The following is a 19,120-nucleotide window of genomic DNA, read 5'->3' as shown; positions in this document are numbered from 1 at the left end:
CAAAAATGCAAAAACACATTGAGAAGCATGAAAGGCAGCCAAAGCTACATGGAGAAGTAAATACACAAACACTTTAGCAAATTTACAAAGTGGGGAGGCATTTATAAGTTTGCAACATCTGAGGCGACGGATGCACACGGGACTCCGTGTGCCATTACTGGTGCTCCCTGACCCGCCTCGTGGCCCCTGCCTGCCCTCTCGGGGCCCTGCCTCACAACAGCTTCTGGAACTTACCAGCAGCCTCTCCGAGGAAAAAAGGAGCACGTGGCGGGTGCCGAGCTAACGACGCCGTTTTTAATGCTTGTTTGGTGAAGGAAAGAAACTCGCCCCGGAATCGCAGAGTTCACCGACACATGGGCGAAGCACATAGTAAGACCCTTGATGCTCCCTGGACTCAGGACCTGCTCTGCTCTACGCAAAGGCAGCCACGTGGCGCATGGCACCGGACGAGGCTGAGGCCGCTGCACATGGTCGGGCGACGTGCCACTCCCTCCCGTGGGCTCATCCTGCCGGCAAGGTCGGGCTCGTCCTGGGGGCGCTGAGTTCTCAGGGCTCACTCGCTGCGAAGGCAGGCCTGCCGCTGTCCGCGTGGAAGGAGACATGGCACAGAGTGCGCAGCAGCGCAGGAATAAGCCTACTTCGCATGTCCAGTGCCAAGAACCTGCCTTCGCCTGCATCTGTGTGTCAAAGCTGACTCCCGCGGCCGGACGAGGCCTTGGGTTCTGAGTGAGTGGGACAGGCCTCCCCACTCCCGCACCCAGCCTTCGGCGCAGAGAGGAGAGGAGACGGGCGGGCCACCGCCCACCACGCAGGCCCTGCAGCCTCTCCAGCCTCCCCCTCAGGCCCGTGGGCTCCCACTGGAGCCCGCAGTGGGCCCTTCCCTGCACGGCCCAGGCTGAGCCTCCGAGGACACTTCTGTCCCATCAGGACAGTGACTCTGAGTAGGACACAGTCTGTCATCTCAGGGCTCCCACCACGCACTCGGGAGATGAGCAGAGCAAATCCCGGCTGCGGGAGCCCAGCACCTGCCCAACCGCGAGCTGGGGTCGCCCCAGCTCCGAGTCAGTAAACCTCACCTCACGTCCACCTTCTTATGGGGCCCAAGCGTCTGTGGCGTGAGCCTGTCACCTCACTGCTGAGCAACCCCGAACGGTTCTGTTAAAATGGAAAGACCACCCTCCCACAGACCTGCTTACCACTGTCTGAGAGAGGGAAAAAAGTCCCTTCGGGACAAAATTTTTCTGATGTCAATTTCACAATAAACGCCCACTGTGAGTCCACGGGTTAGCCCGTAGTGTCCGATGGCAGCCTCTCGGGTCACGGGAGTGACCCCTCACAGACGTCTCCCGCCATCAGCCCGCGAAAGGCAGGGACGTTTCCCAAAGGATCCGGAACAGCTCAGGGCCCACCTGCGCTTCCCCAGCCTGACAACGGCAGTGGGTTAGTTAGTAAAGTCATTTGAGCAGAAAATAGCACCAAAAAAAATAGCGTTAACTTAAAAATTATACATACGTATTACTTTACTATTCTTTCCAAGCAGGACCAAAGTCATCCCTTTGCATTCGACTCTGCCCACTGGGGTTCTCATTCTAAGAACGAGCCCATGTGGACCACACCTTGGCCTGTGGGTGTTCACTTCTGATTTCCAGTTTTTTCTGTTTCTGCTGTTTGCTGAGCAGAGAGCCCTCGGTGCGTTGAAATCTGCCTGCTCTAGACTGGGTGAGCCTGCAGGCGGCGCACTTGGTGAGGAGGGCGCAAATAGCGGCCCCCACACTCCACGGACGCCGACTGGTGGTTTTTCCCAAGGAAACTGGGGCGATCGGCCAATCGAGGCATAAGTTAAAGGCCTCTGCCGCACGCTGGTTCTGCTGATCGCCCTGGACAGCTCTTACAGAGGCGCTGTGATGCTTACGTAGCCTCCACCCTCCACCGTGTCAGGCAAATTCACAACTGGTCTCTCCGATGAGGCGTTAAGTGCTGGTGTTTTGTATTTGGCCTGTGAGGAGATTCTCGCGTCTAAGATACAAGAGGCCTCGTTCAGGTGTTCTTGTTCAGTGGGGGAACTTTGCCAGAGACTAGATGCTTCTGAGCAGGACCAAGGGGTTTCCGAAAGCAAACAAAACAAAATGACAAACGAAAAAGGCCTTTGACTCATCCCATGCACTTTGGGAAGTATTAGAATGTGACCCCAGGATTCTGAGCCACCAAGAACAGAAGGACGTGTTCACTCCAGAAACTCCCGGCGCGTGTCTCGCTGTGACGCCGCCCGGCTCTCCGCACGATCCCTCCTCAGTCCAGAACGTCTGCTTCTGAGTTCAAGGGGCTTCCCCCTCAGGACGCAGCTCGCGTCACGTCCGTGTCAGCCCCCGTGCGATCCCTGTGTGCCCTGCAGGAAGCCTCAGGCCACCGCAGTGCCAGTCACACTCGCCGCACCACTAACCGTTCAGCAGAGCTTTGCCATCTGGGAGGGGTCACGCAGCCCAGCATTGGGGTGAAATCGTGAGCTCACATGTGAAATTGGACCCATTTATCTGCACGTCACACAGGCTGATGAGCTTAACTTTTCACACCGGCCTTGGGGTCTGTTCTGATGTTGCTTCATGTATTGTGTTCGGCCTTTGTTTGAATTCTTTGTTCTTCTTCTGATGTGACTAATGCCACTCACGCATCTCTTTTGCTTCTGCAGGAGGGATTTTTGAAACCTTGGAAAACGAGCCTGTTAATGTGGAGGAGTTGGCGTTCAAGTTCGCAGTCACCAGCGTTAACAGAAACCGGACCCTGATGCCCAACACCACGCTGACCTACGACATCCAGCGGGTCAGCCTGTTTGACAGTTTCGAGGCCTCGCGCAGAGGTAAGTCTTCTCGCGCTTCCTGGAGCTTCTCTGGGGGACAAGTCCACTGTGTGGGTCACCTACCCTTGCACTAACAGGCCCAGGGAGTCTCTGCCCGCCCTGATGGGCCGCGTCCGCTGGCCCTGCGAGGCCCGCCCCTCTGTGAGACAGTGCGCGTGGCAGCGCATGGAAAATGTCAGGCTGCATCTGCGTTCCCTCCCAAGGCTGAGACGTCACCGTGAACCTGGCAGCACCATCGAATGAGACTTCGCACCTGGTGGTCTCCACTGAGCACGAGGAAACGCCCACGACACATCTGATCCACACCTGAATGCCAACCACTGCGCTTACTCCACGTCTTCCGGGCTTTTCCTTTAACCCCTTTCCATAAGATCACAGACATACGAAGGTCACAAACACTGAACCATTGTGTTGCACACTAGAAACTGATATTAGTGTTAGATGTCAATTACACCTCAGAAAAAAAGGTAAAAGTAGGGAAAAAACCATAAATGGAATCACACAATAAAAATAGAGAGAAAGCCGAATACTCTGAGTCGAGGGCCGGCATGCTCCCTGCAGCCGCCAGCTGTGGACAGGCAGCCACTATGGAAACAGATTAGTCAGAGTCAGAATTAAATTTTTAAAGATTAAACCGGCAAGAACAATCTCTGCATGTGCCCATTTGACTCTCCTGCCTCTGAACAGGAAAGTTCCCGGAAAAGCGACCCACAGGGCCCAGCACAAACAACGCCCCCTTTTTTATTACAAACTCCTTATTACGAATCATAAGCATGTCGTTCTGTGATGTGACCAGAGCACGCTCGAGCACACCCTGTGGCATCGTAGGTGAGGTGTTCACACTCCGGCGACAAGTCATCACCCCCGTGTGACTGACGGCCCTGCCAACCACGCTCACGGGGGCGCTCCTGCGGCCGGACCCCGTGTGTTGTGTGGAGGCCGCGGGCCCTGCCTCTGGCCAGAGCGCGCCAAGACGCTGCGCCGCGTGTGGAAGCAGAGGCTGCTCACCGCCCGGGGCAGGGCAGCTCTTCGTCTCAGAGAAACAGGACACCCAGACCAACCGGCTACAGCGATGGCCACGTGCAGGCCGGTTTCCAGGCAGCCAAACACCTGCTGTTCCCACGGAGAATTACCCCAGCCGGACGTGTCCACCTAACATGTGCTTCTGAAAGAGGGTTTGTGTTTCTTACAAACAAAAAACTTGCTTTCCTTAAAGCAAAGAGGAAAAGAAACAGTATGACTTTTTTTCTGTCCGTGGCATGACCTTAATAATATTTTCTTTTAAAGATAGAGTTGCATATACTATGATGTTGGCCAAAAAGTTCATTTAGTTTTTTCCGTACAATGGCTCTAGTAGCACTTAGTTCTCTTTAACTTCATTCAAAACAATTTTGTTAGACTGTATTGTGACAGCTGTCACGTCAGCCTGCACTTAAAGAAAAACTTATCAGAATTGATGAATTTTCGTGCAAACATTTTAATGTTGAAGATGAAAGAAGATACACATTTTTGGTGTATTATGCTTTATTATGTCAAGAAAGGTAAAAATGCAACAGATACACAAAAGAAAAAGATTTTCGCAGTGTATGGAGAAGGTGCTGTGACTGAACATGTCAAAAATGGTTTGCAAAGTTTCTTGGTACTATTGACATTTTGGCCAAATAATTCTTTGCTGTGGACTGTTTCGTGCATTGGAAGATGTTTAGCAGCACCTCTGGCCTCTCTCCACTAGAAGCCAATAGCGGGAGACAGCCAACATATTCAAAATACCCAAATCAATAAAGTTATTGGTGAAAATGAAAAACTTGTCTTTTATTTTACAGGAAAAACTAAACCGACTTTTTGGCCAACCCAATATATGGATCAGAGTTGTCTATAAACACACAATAAAACTTTATACTTAAAAAGCATTTTTAAGTCTACAAGACACCTTTACATAAATTGTCTCTGTGGGTTAAATTTCTCTCCCTTGACTCTGTCTCTCTTACACACACGCACGCGCACACACACATGCATCATTGAGTAAACACCCCAGAAAGCCAGCCACACTTAACAATTATACTTCAACCCACATGAAACTGAAAGCTTTCTTTGTGATCGGAAGCACCTGCCAGCACTTGTAAATTAAACGCCCCCAAGGCTGCTTAAAACTAGTAATTTGCCAGCACAAGGAGTTCGGGAGGGTTGATTTAGCCTCCCAGGGCTGAGCACCGGCAGGAACCTCAGCCCACGGCCCAAGAGGCAGCCCCAGGAAAGGACCCTCTGCGGACAGCGGGGGTCACACCTGCAGCGCTGAGGGCCGGGCCGCCGGGGCCTGGGCGCAGGTGCCTGGGGAACGGCTCTCCAGTCGCCTTTGTTGATTTTTCTCTCTAAATGGAGTTAGATGATTCTGACAAAGCAGTACAGTTTTTCTACTTACTTTTATTAATAGAATGGCATCTCCATACATACTAAGTTTCATGTATAAATTTTTGTACATTTTTATTGAAATATTCAATGATCTCTCAGCAGTTTCAAATTCCTTTAAACTAGCATTAATGTAGAAATCAGAAATGCTTTTAAGTTTATACATAACACCAGCCCAAATTTATATCAGCCTAAGACGAACAGGCACAATTTGCAATGGCCGTGGAAGATGATGCCCCCAACCCTCCGGGAAGGGGATTTGACCGATTTGTAGCAAGGAACTTAAAAATATCGACACCCTTTCACCTCAGTCAGTTGCCTCCTCTAAGGAAGCACGTAAGACGGAGAGGGAACACAAGAACCGAGAGAGCGGCTCTAAAGCCACTCGCAGCAGCCAGCGCAACAGCAGCAGGCTCTTCCGAGGCAGCAGTGAGGCAGGAGCTGGTTGCCCGCGTGGGCTGCCCTCCAGGTGCTAACGGAGACCGTTGAAGGATTCGCAGTGACTAGGGACAGGCCTCGTGTTCAAGTCAGTGTTAAATACGGAGGCGGCGCGGGGACTCTGTCTATGCAATGATTGTTTGTTCTTATAAACCAGAACGCCAAAAAAATTTACCCCCAAGACGATGGAATTACACGGCCTGCCTTTTCTTCCTCACTCTTCTAAAGAGCCTACACCTTCTCAGTGTGCGTGATCCTACGCTGAGAAAAGCGGTGTTGAGCTAACTCTTACCCACACGTTGACGGGGGTCGGCCAGGCTGCACAGCGGCTGGGACCTGCGGTGGGACCGGGCCTCCCGACGCCCCATCTGCCGCGCTGTTCCCTTATTCGGTCACGGGCCAGCATCAGGGCCACCCTGGGGTTGACGGCGGTTCCAGCAGCCGCCGCCGCCCACAGTGGCCCCGTGCCTCCAGCTCCCAGGGCGCCCTGCCTCGGCCCGGCCCCTTCCCATGGCGCGCTGGCCACCGCGGGGTCCCCTGCCGGGCTCCGCACTCTGTCTCCTGTGACCCAGGGACGCCCGTGGCCAGCGTCCCCGCGATCGGTGGGCCTGGCCTGGAGGTGCCTCTGACAAGCCCCTCCTTCCACCGTCAGCACCTAGCACCTCGGGGGGCTGGACGCTGGGCTGAGCGCGCGGGTGCGAGGGAGGAAAAGGAAGGAGACTCACAGCTCTCTCTCTCTCGCGCTCTCTCTCCCCCCCTTGTCCCGCCCGCGCCCCCCCAACCCGGTCGGGGTGCAGCCTGCGACCAGCTGGCCCTGGGCGTTGCCGCACTGCTGGGTCCGGCGCACAGCTCCTCGGCCAGCGCCGTGCAGTCGGTGTGCAACGCGCTGCAGGTGCCCCACGTGCACACGCGCTGGCGGCCCCCCGCGGCGGACAGCCGCGGCCCCTTCCACGTCAACCTGCACCCGGACGCCGCAGCCATCAGCCGCGCGGTGCTGGACCTGGTGCTCTACTTCGGCTGGAGGGCCGTGACTGTGGTCTACGAGGACAGCACAGGTACGCTTGCCTGGCACGCGGGGCGAGGGCGGGGGACGGGGGCCGATGGGGTGCCCTAGTACAGCAGCGCCCTGGCCAGCCCACACCAGGCCCTTGTGGGGGTTCATTTCTCATCGCCCATCTGAGGAGGATGTTTTGAGAAATGCCACCTTTTCGATGTATATTGTTGCCCAGTCAGAATGTTGAAGGTGGCATTGCATGGATCCACCTCTGTCAGGACAGGGCCTGGACGCTGTTCCTTAACTAACGCAGAGAAAGTTTGAAAACGACCGCGGAGTGTGATTCCGACTTGATAGCTGGCTGCCTATGTGTCTAAAGTTTCTCAAGTAGGTTAACAAAGAGGGTTCCAGTTACCGCCGGGGGGGCCAGCCTCATGGCATCTCTGGGCTGCCCTGGAACAAGAGGTGTCTTGGGCCACACATTAAATGCATCGCAACACGTAATCACAAAAAATCTCATCATGTTTTAAGTAAACTTACAATTTTGCATTGGGCCACGTTCACCGCCGTCCTGGGCCACGTGCAGCCCCCGGGCAGGGGACGGGCGCCGCCGTTGGAGGCTGTGTCGGTAAAGCTGCCCGTCTGGCGGGAAGGAGCGTGGCCGCAGGTGACGAGCCCTGGATGAAGCTTTCGTTGCTCCCCCTGCTTATTTTAGGGTGAAGGACAGAGTGTGGTCTGGCCCCTGCTCCGGCCAGACGTTTTTCCGACCCTCCCCGACTTGAAGTTCCCTTTCATGGCACCTTCCCGGGGGCCTCTGGTCACAGGCTGAGGTTTGTGGGGCCGAGTCCCCCCGGTACTGGGGGGGGGGGGGCGCGTGCTGGCGAATCTCCTACGTCCACACAGCCCAGTCGGGCCCCTTGGCCTCCAAGGCCTGTGGCAGCTCCCTCGCCCCAACCCGCCCCGCCCCCCAGTTGTCTCGGGCTGGCCCCGGCTCTGGATGCTTCTCCCGCTTCCCCGGGCACCTGCCACGCCCTGCGGGGCTCCCCGCCACTTTCCCAGCACAGCCGCACACAGGCAGGGGTTGCTAAAGCAGAGCACTCCTGGCCATCGCGTCTGTAACCGGCTGCCGGCACGGCCCTGGCGCGCAGGCAAGTGCTCCGTGAGGCCTGGGAGGGCCGGTGTCACTCTTGACCCTTAAACGCCAGAGAGTCTGAAACATCCGGTCTCGTACAGGCAGATTTTTTTAAATAAATATGCGGTCGGCCCCCGCATCTTGGGCTTTGCTGCAGGATCCAGCAGGCGCGGGTGGAGAGCCGCCCCGGGAGCCGCGGAGGCACAGGGCCGGGGGCGCGGCGCCCACGCCCCTTCGCAGCAGGGGCTGCGGCGGCCGCAGGGCGGGGTGTTCCGGGCCCTGAGCCACCCCCTCGGACACCAAGGGGCGGCTGCATTTACTTTCTGGGTATGTTTCTCCAGCACTGAGACTAGCTCCATTCTTTAACATACACATTTGGTAGTAAGATTAATAGAATTACCAGTGAAAATGAATCAAGCAAAGCACACTAAACTGTGTAACAGCCCATTTCTCCACCCCCGCCACCGAGCGCCCGCGCCGCCGCCTCCCTGGCGGACGAGCTGGGCCTCCCTCCCTCGGGCACCAGCTCCGGCTCTGTTTCCAACGGTCAGGAAAAGAGCCTGTTCTGGCCAGAAATACGCATGCACGTGTTTCTTCTCCCGTCGTCTCCTTTCAGGGAAGAGGGAAGGTAGCCGGTACGTTATTTGTAGTCACATTAAAAGCAGCCCCCCTGGGAAAGGGGGCCCCGGGGGTGTCACATCCGGGGAGCGTCCCCTGCCCACGGGGAGGGAAGGACGCGGCCTAACGGCCGCCCAGCACAGGCGAGGCCCTGAGAACTGCCGCTGCCAGCGAGTGTGGCCGGGCCCGGGCGCCACCCAAACCGTGCGTTCCCCGCCACCAGGGGGCGCTGCAGGGCCCCCTCGCTCACCGCCTCCGCTTCTCCAGCAAAGCGGGGCCATCGGAGAGGAACGCAAACCAACAAACAACATTGGGACTCCTGGGTTTTACTCAGCAAGCGGCGCAACCGGAAGTGGGAGCACAGCTGCCTTAGATTCCAAATTTTACGAGGGAGGACCCCTTGTAGTCCAGCCTCCTCCACATGGTGAGTGTCCTGGGACCCCATCTGCATCAGCGCACCAGCTGGTGTTGTGGTGAGAGGCTGCGTTTGGCCTCAGTGAGTATGGTTTTTTTTTTTTTTTTTTTTTGAAGACTCAACGCATTTGCCATTTCATGACGGGGGACTGACGCGCGCACCTGCCCACAGCGGCTGAGTGCTCAGCAGGTTTTGACCAAAAACAGCATGGCCCCCCAGCCCCACCCTCCCTAATCACCCCATCTCGCTCCAAGTGACTTATTTTTTTTGTTTCCCCGGATGAAAGAAGTCCTCAAAGGGAAATGTTTTGCTGATGTGGAAGAGGTGAAACCAGAAATGGCAGAAGCACTAAAAGGCCTCAAAATCGACAAGTTCACAAACTGTTCTGAGCCGTGGAGAAAACATCTCAATAGGTGTATTGCATCAGATGGAGAGGACTTGGAAGGTGACTGAAGTTTAAACATATAAGTACAGTTTTTATAAGTATATCCTATTTTTTAGGTCTCCCCCTTATTTTTAGGCAAAACATAACTTGTGCAGACACGACACAGAAGCGGGTGTCCCTCGTCACAGCTCCGGCGGCCGGGGGGCCCCGTAAGCGATGGCCGTTGGGCCCAGGAGAGCGAGCGAGCTGTCATCTCAATCGCCCGGTACAGGAACCTGAGATCCCCTTCTGTTAAGTTCGCCTGCTGCTCAGAAATACCTGCTGAAATTGAAAACCCAACATGAGCTTGTAGGTTGCCCATTAAGTTTGAGATGATTCATGTTAAAATGACTTTGCCCACAAAGACCTTAAAAATGTAAGTGAGTAATCAATTGAGCAGTTAAATTGCAGCCCAGAGAGTAAACAGGTCGCCCAGGATCAATAAAAGCAGACACCTTTGGCTTTGAGTGGTTTCAGCTGCTCGGCTCAGGGCTTCGGCTGCAGCGATTACTGAGCCGTGAGAAGGAGACAGGGACCCGAAGGAGAGCGGGGACTCAGGCGTGCTCCACTGTGCCGCCCACCGGGCGCCGCTCCCACCGGGCACACAGCGCCGGCGGCCCGGGACTCCCCGTGAAGTCCGTGGGGGCTCGTGCGCATCTCCAAGGACGGGCGTCAGTCCGCTGGTCACTGGCAGGCAGGACCCGGCCCCCAGAAGGCGAGCGTCAGAGGACCCTCGGGAGCTCCGACGGGGAACGGTTTTGTCTCCCTTCGTCTCTGTCTCTGGCCTGGATGTTCTCCTTCAGTTGCCTACGTCCCTCAGGTTCCTCCGTCCTGCGGGGGCCCGGACACCGAGCAAGCGCTGCCCGCTGGCCACCCCGGAGCCCCACGGGAGCCCCACGGGAGCCCGGCCTGGCTTCCCACACGCTCCTCAGGGGCCAGGACGCGGGGCGCTGGCTGGTGGCGGCGTGGGGGTGTCAGCGGCTGCCGCTCCTCAAGGCCGAGGCCAGTGACGACGTGCAGCCACAGCCCTGTCCCTAGAACAAGGCTCAGCGAATACCCTTCTCTCAAGGCTGGGTGGTGGGTGACTTCAGCTCCGGGGCCACGGGGCTGAGTCACTCGGCTGCGGTGGCACAAAGCAGCTCCAGGTGATGTGAAAAGCATGACGTCTCCATGGACCTCATTTACCAAAGCGGAAGCCTGCGAGGCCAGATCAGACGCAGAGGAGGAGGGCAGGGGGCAGCCCGGGAGCAGAGCCTGGCCGAGCCTGGGGGCTCCGCAGGAAATGGGGGGCCCCGGGCAGCCTTCAGCACAGGGGCCCCACGGTCAGGCTGGCGCACTGATCACACAGGGAGATGGGTAAATGCAGGTCCCAGAGAAATCAAAGCAAGAGAGGGAGGTGAAAGCAACCAAGGATGAGAAAGGGTCGATTCTGGGAACGTTTGAATGTGGAGCTGGGTGGGGGGCGGGGGAGGCGGGGCGGGGGCCGGGAGTCAAGGGCTTGGAGCCTCTTGGCCAGGCCCCGGGGACGGCGTGGCGGCCCCCGACGGGCGAAGAGACAGCTGGGAGAACTAAGAGTGCATGAGGGCTCGGTCGCGACCGTGGGAAGGCTGAGTTGGCCGCGTCGGCTGGAGTTCAGAGACGTGGTGTGGGCTGGAGGCGGAAAGCCGAGGGTCCTCGGCCAGTGGGTGGGACGAGATGGGGCCCAGAGGACACGCGTCCCCGCCCAGGCCTCAGGACTGGACCTCCTGGCGCGGAACCCTTGGTCGCCTGACGTCGTTTTCTCAGTGCGTCGAGATTTCTCATGGGCTCCTGGCTCCCACCTGAGATGGAGCCTCCCAGCTCCACGGCAAGGGGAGGTTCACATCACACATAGAAATGTCAGCGACTGAAAGACACACACCCAGCGGGAGGACACAGGGAAGCAGCCACCACGAACAGTGTGATGAGTGGGTCCCCGCGGAAGGCCAGGTCCCTGCCAGCCACCCCCCCCCCGCGTCCCCTCCCCCGCTTTGTGCAGGTAGCAGCCTCCCGGCTCCGCCTCCCTGTGATTAAGGGAAACGCAGCTCAGGTTCCTTACTTCACTGTATTCCCTCCGTTTCCCCCCAAAAAGCAGGTAGAACATGTCCAGAACCAAGAATCTTGACAGGGTCCTAAAATGTGGACTTGGAGGAGACATTTCGGCATTGATGGCCAGGGCAGAACGAAAGATACTGCGCGTACAGCCAGTGTCGAAGGAGAACATGAGTTCTCACCTTCGGCTCTCGGGACTCACCACGCTGTGCGGTTATAAAGCAAAACTCTTCTGCCCGATGTGCCTTCTCCCCCTCTGCCGCCTCCTCCCCCGCCCCTGCCCCCGCAAAAGTCGCTGCTCAGAGAGACGCCCTGGCTCTCAGCACCAACGTGGCGATAAATCCTAACTCTAACTCGTTTCTTCCTCTGCTCTATCCCCTTCCCTGCCCGCTTACACGCCCTGCTCTTCTGACCAGAACCCAATCCAAGTGCTCGGAACTCTGCGGGGAACCCAGTCTTCAGATAGCGCGCGCCAGATGCATTCGTTTCTGCTGTCATCGGGGTAACAAGGAGCACAGCTTTTCTCTGGGAAGACTCGCCTTTTCTTGGCACCCTTTTTAAAGATCATACGTACGAAGACGCACACGTAAAAGTGCTGAATCTCCCCGGGCAGCTGGCTCTTCCCCCCCAACCCGGAGGGTGCGGAGGCGGAGCTGCTCCTGGCTCCCCTCGGTCTGAGTGCGCTCACTCACCAGCCAGTGCCTGGAAGGCCACTGTGCCCATTTCTAAGTTCAGATGAAGACATTAGTGTTGAAGACGTGCAATCTTACTTTGGGTCTCAGGGGTGTATTATTCGTTAGGCTCCCGCGAACCCCTCGCTGAGGTCTAGTGAGCACGGGGCGCTTTTCCTCGGACCCAGGGCTCCCTGAACTGACCGGAGGAAACCCCCGGCAGGCGAGCTGGGCTGCCACGCGGGGCAGCAACTCCCTCGCTCGCCCAGGCGTCCGTAGCTGGTGTCTGGCCGGGCCGGGATTCACGTGTCTCGAGGAGGGTGCGGCCTCTACAGCCCCTTCCAATGCCTGGCACCTGCGACTGGTTTCAGGGCCAATCCAACAATTCCCCTCGCGGCAGCGCTCTCCTCGCTGGGGACAGCGGGCCCCCCGCAGGCCCCCGCAGACCCCCACGGCAGCCTCTGACTCCTGTGGAGCCATTTCTGGGGCAGGGAGCGAACTCCGGAAGGAAGGGCAGCCCCTCAGCGGAGCTCGATGTCACTTCAGGAGGAGCCCGGAGGACGCTTCAGCCCCGGGAGGGGGCAGGGTCTTCCTCTCCCGCACGGGCTCCGTCCCCAGAGTCACCTACGCGCATGCAAATCGCCACTTTTCTTGTTATATCCGAGTGCAGAGGGGGCGGACGGTTTGGATTCGGCCCGCTGGACCTTGTGAAGCCGCCTGCAGGTGCAGAGCTGGGCCCAGGCCCCTGGGAACAACACCAGAGGCACCTGCCCGCCACAGGGGGCTTCCCGTTGCACTGGGGTGGGGCGCCTGTGTTATTTTATAGCGCGAGTGTGTCTTTCTCTTTAGAAAGACTTGAACTTAAAGGAAAGTGGCAAGAAATGCACAACGAAAGCCCCTGCCCTGATCCCGCGGTTCATCACTCGGCCACGTTTGCCTGATGCTCTGCTGCTCCCTCTACAAGCAGCCACAACAGCCATAACGGTCAGCAGCATCGTTGAACCCTTCGAAAGACAATAGGGCATTTCCACCCCCAAATGCACTCCTGTGTGTCTCAGGAACAAGGACCTTCCCTGTTACAACCGCGCTCTGGTGTCAAATCCCAAAAACTTTCGGCCGACGCCAGGCGATGCTCACATTAGACAGACAAGAACGGGAACAGGGGAGCCAGCGGGGGCAGGGGCAGCCGGGGCAGCCGGGGCTCACTGGCCACGGGCCTCGCAGGCAGGCGGCCCCGAGGCGCCCGCAGTCCCTGCCTGGTGATCAGGGGCACTGGTTGGCTGTCCAGGATGAGGCTTGTCCCAGCAGAGAGAGCCAGCTGGGGCGCCCATGGCCAAGGGCACTGCGGGCCCACAGCCTTTCCACCTGTCCAGATGGACCCAGGGCCATGACCCCCCACCCCACGAGGCGTCTCCGGTCACCTGTGCCCAGGCTGTCCTCTCATTCTCTCCTTGCAGGACAGGGCTGATGGGGAGCGGGGGGCGGGGAGGGGCAGGGCGGCCTTGGTCCCCACAGATGCACTTGTGCTGGGCCTGTTCTGCACCAATGCTTCCGGGACGCACAGTCCTGGGCCAAATGCATGCGCATGTGCGCACAGACATGCACACATGCACATGCATACAAATACACAAATGTACTCATGTGTGCGCGCACACACGCACTCTGTGTGTGTGCACATCTATTTCCAGTGTCTTGTTATCCCAGCCACAGCCCACACTCGACTGGAACCCAGAATCAGTGCATTCAGGGACCTGTCCCGTCAGCCCCACTTTGGTTCGACCTCCCTTTGTCTCCCGCGACCTTGGCGTTTGTGAAGAGCCGGGCCGGCTTTATGGCTCAGTGGCCCTCACCTGCGTTTGTCTGCTGCCTTCGCGTCGGCGCTTTCTCCCTGAAACTCCACCGCCACAGCGAGGGGGTAAACCCATCGGTTGCTGTGCCCCTTTGCGTGCGCCCTCCCTGAGCGTGGCCACCAGGCGACCAGGGCTCGGCCTGGCCCGGGCAGGGCTGGCTCCCAGCGGCCGGAGCTGCACCTAAATCAGCTTCCTTTCGCTGAAGAAATTGTTTAGCAAGTAATTTTTATCTCTCCTTTACAATGAGGCGTAAATGATTGATGAATCACTGCAAAATGCAAATAAAAGGGACAGCTTTCTCTCAATTTTTGTCTCCTGTGAACTGAAAAAGCCTTTTGAATTGTAAGTTCTGCAGCGTGAGCCGGCAAAGGCTGGCGGGCTCCTCTGAGTGAACAGTCACTTTGGGAGGAGGAGGGTGTGAAGCTCGCTGTCCCGCCCGCCACCAGGGTCTGTGACCTCTCAGTCTATGACCTCTCAGTCTGTGGGCCGCCGCTTCCCGGGGATGTTTCACCTGGGGGCAGACAGACGGACGGGCGGATGGGCTGCTCGGGGCGCATGGGAGAGCAGCTAAGCCCAGGGCCCGCCCCGAGCCCTGCACCGCCTTGAGCAAACCGCCGTCTCCACAGCGAAGCAGGAGCCAGTGCCCCAGGCCCGCGAGGGTGGGCGGGGTTGGCCTCCTCGGCGCCGGGGCCCATGGCCCCCCCAGCGCGCAGCACGGCGCTCGGCATGCGATGGGCACCCCGGAAAAATTGTCTTATAAAAACACACAAACGACGTGAGAAAATGTTTCCAGCGTCAACTGCCGCCAACACGTGTGCATCCTCACGAGAGGAAGACGCACTTCAAGGCTGATGCTCCTTCTGCAGTTCATTGCGGATACAAAGTGCACTTTTAAAATGGTTTTGCCATTTCGTTGAAAGGCCACATTGATCTCCCTGTGGTCACTGTCGGGGACAATAAAATACACTGAAGCAGCTCGTAGGCGATGGCGAAGCAGGAGAGGGCAGGGGAAGCAGCGGGGAGGCCGTGCCCGGAGTCACGAACAAGCGGTCCCTGCCCTTCGCCGTCCCCAACTCGGCAAAGCCCACCTGCGCCTGCAGCGCCAGCGGCTTCTGCTCGAAAGGCGAGTCAGAGCCGGCTCCGACCCGCGGCCCCTGCTGGCACCCTGGGGCCCTCGGGGAACCCCTAACGGCCGTGAGCCTTGGCTTTCTCGTTCGCGACCACGGGGTGAGGAGACTTGCTCCCCGGGGGCTGTGGGACGGGCCGAGGAGCAAGCGCAGGCTCGGCTCCCCTTTCCTGACCGTCAGTGGCTCTGGGAAGGTGAGTTCCTGGCGCCTCGGAGCCGTCCACCACGTTGACTGACTCAAAAGGCAGCAAGTGCCCGGGATGCCTGTGGCGCCAACGGTTTTATTTTATGCTAAGAAACTAGAAAGGATCAGGGGCGCTGAGTCTTGACTGGTTCTCCGCCCACCCCCCCGACTGCCCCCTTCCATGAGACTCTGAAGAGCAGCTCACTCACAACATCCGGCACATCACACCCCAACTGTGCATGGTATCGGGGGGCCCTTTTAAGTGCGAGCCACGAAAGGAAGCGGGAGGAAGGAAAAATGTGTCTTCTGGGAGAAAAAACTAAAATCCAGAAAATGGCAGCACTTTAAGTCCAGGGGCAGCGGGCATCCACGCCACATCCCACCCCACACGGTGCCCCCCACAGCCTCCCCGTGAACCCCAGGGGGCTCAGTGTTCCCCGCCGGACGCCAGGCCAGCAGCCCGGAAGGCTGGGCTGAGGGAGAGAGACAGGGTCCGCCTCCCGGGGTGACGGCCGTGACTGAGCGGCCTTGCGCAGGGCAGTGTGGGCGGCCGCCCCGGCCCGCGAGCAACTAGCTCTGCGCCGCACAGCCCTGCCCCTGAGAGCGCATCCGCTCCAAACGGACCCGCAGGCCCGCCCCGGAGGCCACTCTCCGCCAACCTAGGCAGCCGCACGTATATCCCTGCGACCACAGAAAGCGGCCTTTTGAAGGCTGCTGTTCGGCTTTTATCATCACAGCCTCTGAAAACTCCGTGGTCCCTTTAGTTCACGTGTTAGTTTGTTGACTTCTGGTATTTAGTCATCCCTTTTTAACCTGCATGCGCCCCAGGTGCGCGCCCCAGTGCTCGCCGCTCGTTGGGTGGCCACCTGACACGGTTCGGGGTTCCGCAGCCTCGCTGGCTGTGTTCCCTGCACTGCACTTCGCATGCCGCGCCCGCTCCATGGCCGCCCCTGTCGGCCCATCTATCCGGCCACCTTTTCCGCCCCTCCCCCGCCCTCCCCGTGGGCGACCATCAAATGCTTGCTGTACCCGAGTCTGTTTCTGGTCTGCTTACTTGCTTTGTTTTTTAGATTTAATTGTTGATAGATATGTATTTATTGCCATTTTATTGTTCACTTTTTTTGTTTTTCTTCATGAAAACCCTTCACATTTCATATAGTAACGGTTTGGTGGTGATGAACTCCTTTAGCTTTTCCTTGTCTGGGAAGCTCTTTATCTGCCCTTCGACTCTAAATGACAGCTTTGCTGGGTAGCACAGTCTTGGCTGTAGGTCCTCGCTTTTCATGGCTTGGAATATTTCTTGCCAGTCCCCTCTGGCCTGCAAAGGCCATTGAGAAATCAGCTGACAGTCTAATTTTAATTGAGAGGATTTCCCACCTCAACGTGCAATCACAGCAGAAAGGGGGTACAATGAGCCTTTGATCAGTAGTTTCCGGGGCGAGAGCTGGGAGATTGCGCGGAGCCGCCCCACAAATCAGTGGGCGAACAGTCGGCAGACAGACGGACGTAAGCCCTGCTGAGCTCACAGCCTCAGAAAGTGCAGCTTTTCAGGGAGCAGGTGTTATCTATGTCATCAAGCACCTGCAGAAACTTTGAGCCACTTCTTATTTATAGAAGTTTTGAGGTACAGACTCAATTTGTTAAGATGGGAGGTGGTGGCTTCAAACCGGAGAGGATGTTTCATCCACACGAGTTCAGAGCGGCCTGGGGAGAGCACAGTCACCCACCCCGGCCGGCGCCGCGGGACCCAGCCTGACAAGCGAGAGGTGTCCGCACTGTGACCTTCAGGGGGCAGCCTCTCCGTACACTTTGGGGGCGATGTGACTGTAAATGGGGCTCAACAAATATTCTCTGGACTTTCTAGGTCTGATTCGCCTGCAAGAGCTCATCAAAGCTCCCTCCAGACACAACATTAAAATCAAAATCCGGCAGCTGCCGGCGGGGAATAAGGACGCGAAGCCTTTGCTGAAGGAGATGAAGAAGGGCAGGGAGTTCTACGTGATATTCGACTGCTCCCACCGGACGGCCGCCGAGGTCCTGAAGCAGGTGAGGGGCCGCGGTGGGGCCGCGGAGGCAACGTGTCAGGCCTCCCTCAGGGACGCGGGGGTCGCGCTTCGCTCCGCGCCCCCGCGGCCGCCGGCGAGGCTGGGGACCGCTGCTTCCCGGGCCCCTCTGGGCACCCAAGGGCTCGGGGTTCGGGTGTCTTCGCTGAAGCCCCCACCGCTACAGAGGTGCCGGGGGTCCTGCGGCATCGGAACGCAAGGAGATCCGGCACTGGGTGTGGGGGGGGGGGCTTTTCTGTCAAACGCAGGATTCCAAGCCGAGGGGCCGCCCCCGGCAAAGGGGCCCCTCCGTCTACCTTGTCGTGGACAATGGGGGTAAGGTAGGTGGCAGCGCTGGGTAAATCGTGGGGCGTGAGGCACTGGAAGGTGTTAGCGGTGCTAAGACTAGGAACAAGCACAGCGGAGGAAACTTCCTGAGCACTTCCGGGCCCAGGTGCGCCCGGGGCCCTCTGGGCAGGCGGGGCGCCGGCAGGGTCCTGACTCCAGCCTCCCCGCAGCCCGTCTTTCCACCCGAGGGAAGGGAGAGCAGGAGGCGCCCCCGCCTTCACCGAGGGCGCAGAGGGGCCGCCGGGTCCCCGGGACCCTGCAGAGCAGCTCCCACGAGGTCGCGTCCCCGGGCTGCCTGTGGTCTCCTCGCGGCAGAGGCGAGAGGCCGGGTGCCCACGTGCGAGGCCCGCTCCGAAGGGCCAGCCCGCCGGCCTGCAGGCCACGCGGCCCCCCAGCCACGCGGACCTGGGGGCCCTGTGGGAGCAGACAGGCAGGGGAGGCCGCCGCCGCCCGGGTATCGGTGGCCGTGGTGCTTCCCTTCGGCGACTGAACCCGCGCGGCACCGGGCGTCTGGCCGGGGCGTGGCCTTCTCTCGCGCGCGCTGCCTCTGGCTTCCCGGCATCTCCCACACCCTCGTCGCATTTTACAATTTTTTAATGATTCTTAAAGGAAAAAAAGACAGCAGATCCACTTTAAGAAAGATATTTGACATTAAAAGCAAAAATTGGGAAGAAGTCTGCAGTTATTCTTGGGCGTGCTAATCACTCTCGCAAAGTAATTATTTCTATTCATATTGAACAAGTACGATATGATGAGGATCTGAAAGTTATTTCCCAGAAATTAGCTGGGAATTCAAATGTCAAGACTTGATTAACCTACAGAGACTCGGGGCCTCTGTGGGAACCGAGTGCCTCGGCCGCTGCCCTGCCCTCCGTCCCGCCCCCGCCCCACACGCGGACCCCGCCCCGCGGCTCCTGCCGAAGCCTCGGTGCCGCCCGGTGCCCCCCGCCCCCGACCCCGCTCATCCGCACCGAGCGGCCTCCCCCTCGGCCCCCGGCTCCGGCTGGCGGGGCGCCTGGCGGGCGCGGGTCAGGGCGGCCCCTCCCTCAGGCCGCGCGCCTCCTGCCTTCACTGCGCAGGTGCAACCGGCAGCGCAGAGGCCGCGTTCACTGCGCCCCGTGACCTGCCCCGGCCCCTCTCCGCGCGGGACCCCGCTGGTCCCCACACCCCGCCCCGTGCCCACGTCGCTGCCTCTCCCTCGCCGTAGCCTGCGCCCAGAGCCCCCGTCCTGGCCGAGCCTGACCAGGGCCTCCTGAGGGAACCGGAGCTGAGGCCGGTCGCCCCGTGACCTGTCCCTCCTTCGCTGCTGTGTCAGCCCAGGGGAGACCCGCCCCCGGACCCGTGGCCCCCCGAGAGCAGGCGCCTTCTGCGTCACACTCCCCCCGCCGCGCCCCGCGCCCACCGGCCCTGCACGCGGCCCCGGGCGTCCCGGGCGGAGCTGCGCTGAGGGCGGAGCCTGGTCGGGCAGCGTGATCCACGCCCGTGCAGGGGCCTGGGCAGGCGGCTCCTCCGGCCCCAGCTCCCCCGTCAGCAAGTCACTCCTCCGTG

General features: G+C 58.9%; 1 protein-coding gene across 4 annotated transcripts in view; it reads left to right on the top strand.

Moving 5' to 3' along the window:
• GRIK1 (glutamate ionotropic receptor kainate type subunit 1) overlaps positions 1–19,120 on the top strand; it is a 225,449-nt gene that overhangs the window by 125,630 nt on the left and 80,699 nt on the right. For all 4 annotated transcript variants that reach the window (XM_054575889.1, XM_054575872.1, XM_054575880.1 and 1 more), the window contains exons 2-4: positions 2,687–2,854; positions 6,496–6,753; positions 17,047–17,228. In XM_054575889.1, the coding sequence (XP_054431864.1) occupies positions 2,687–2,854; positions 6,496–6,753; positions 17,047–17,228 (608 nt within the window). The remainder of the gene's footprint in view (positions 1–2,686; positions 2,855–6,495; positions 6,754–17,046; positions 17,229–19,120) is intronic.

Source organism: Pteronotus mesoamericanus, unplaced genomic scaffold (genome assembly GCF_021234165.1).
Source record: "Pteronotus mesoamericanus isolate MK-2021 breed Mesoamerican mustached bat unplaced genomic scaffold, CSHL_Meso_final contig_116, whole genome shotgun sequence".
NCBI classification, from domain to species: domain Eukaryota; kingdom Metazoa; phylum Chordata; class Mammalia; order Chiroptera; family Mormoopidae; genus Pteronotus; species Pteronotus mesoamericanus.
The sequence above is the reverse complement of the archived record's forward strand: the minus strand, read 5'-3'. Positions and strand labels throughout refer to the sequence as shown.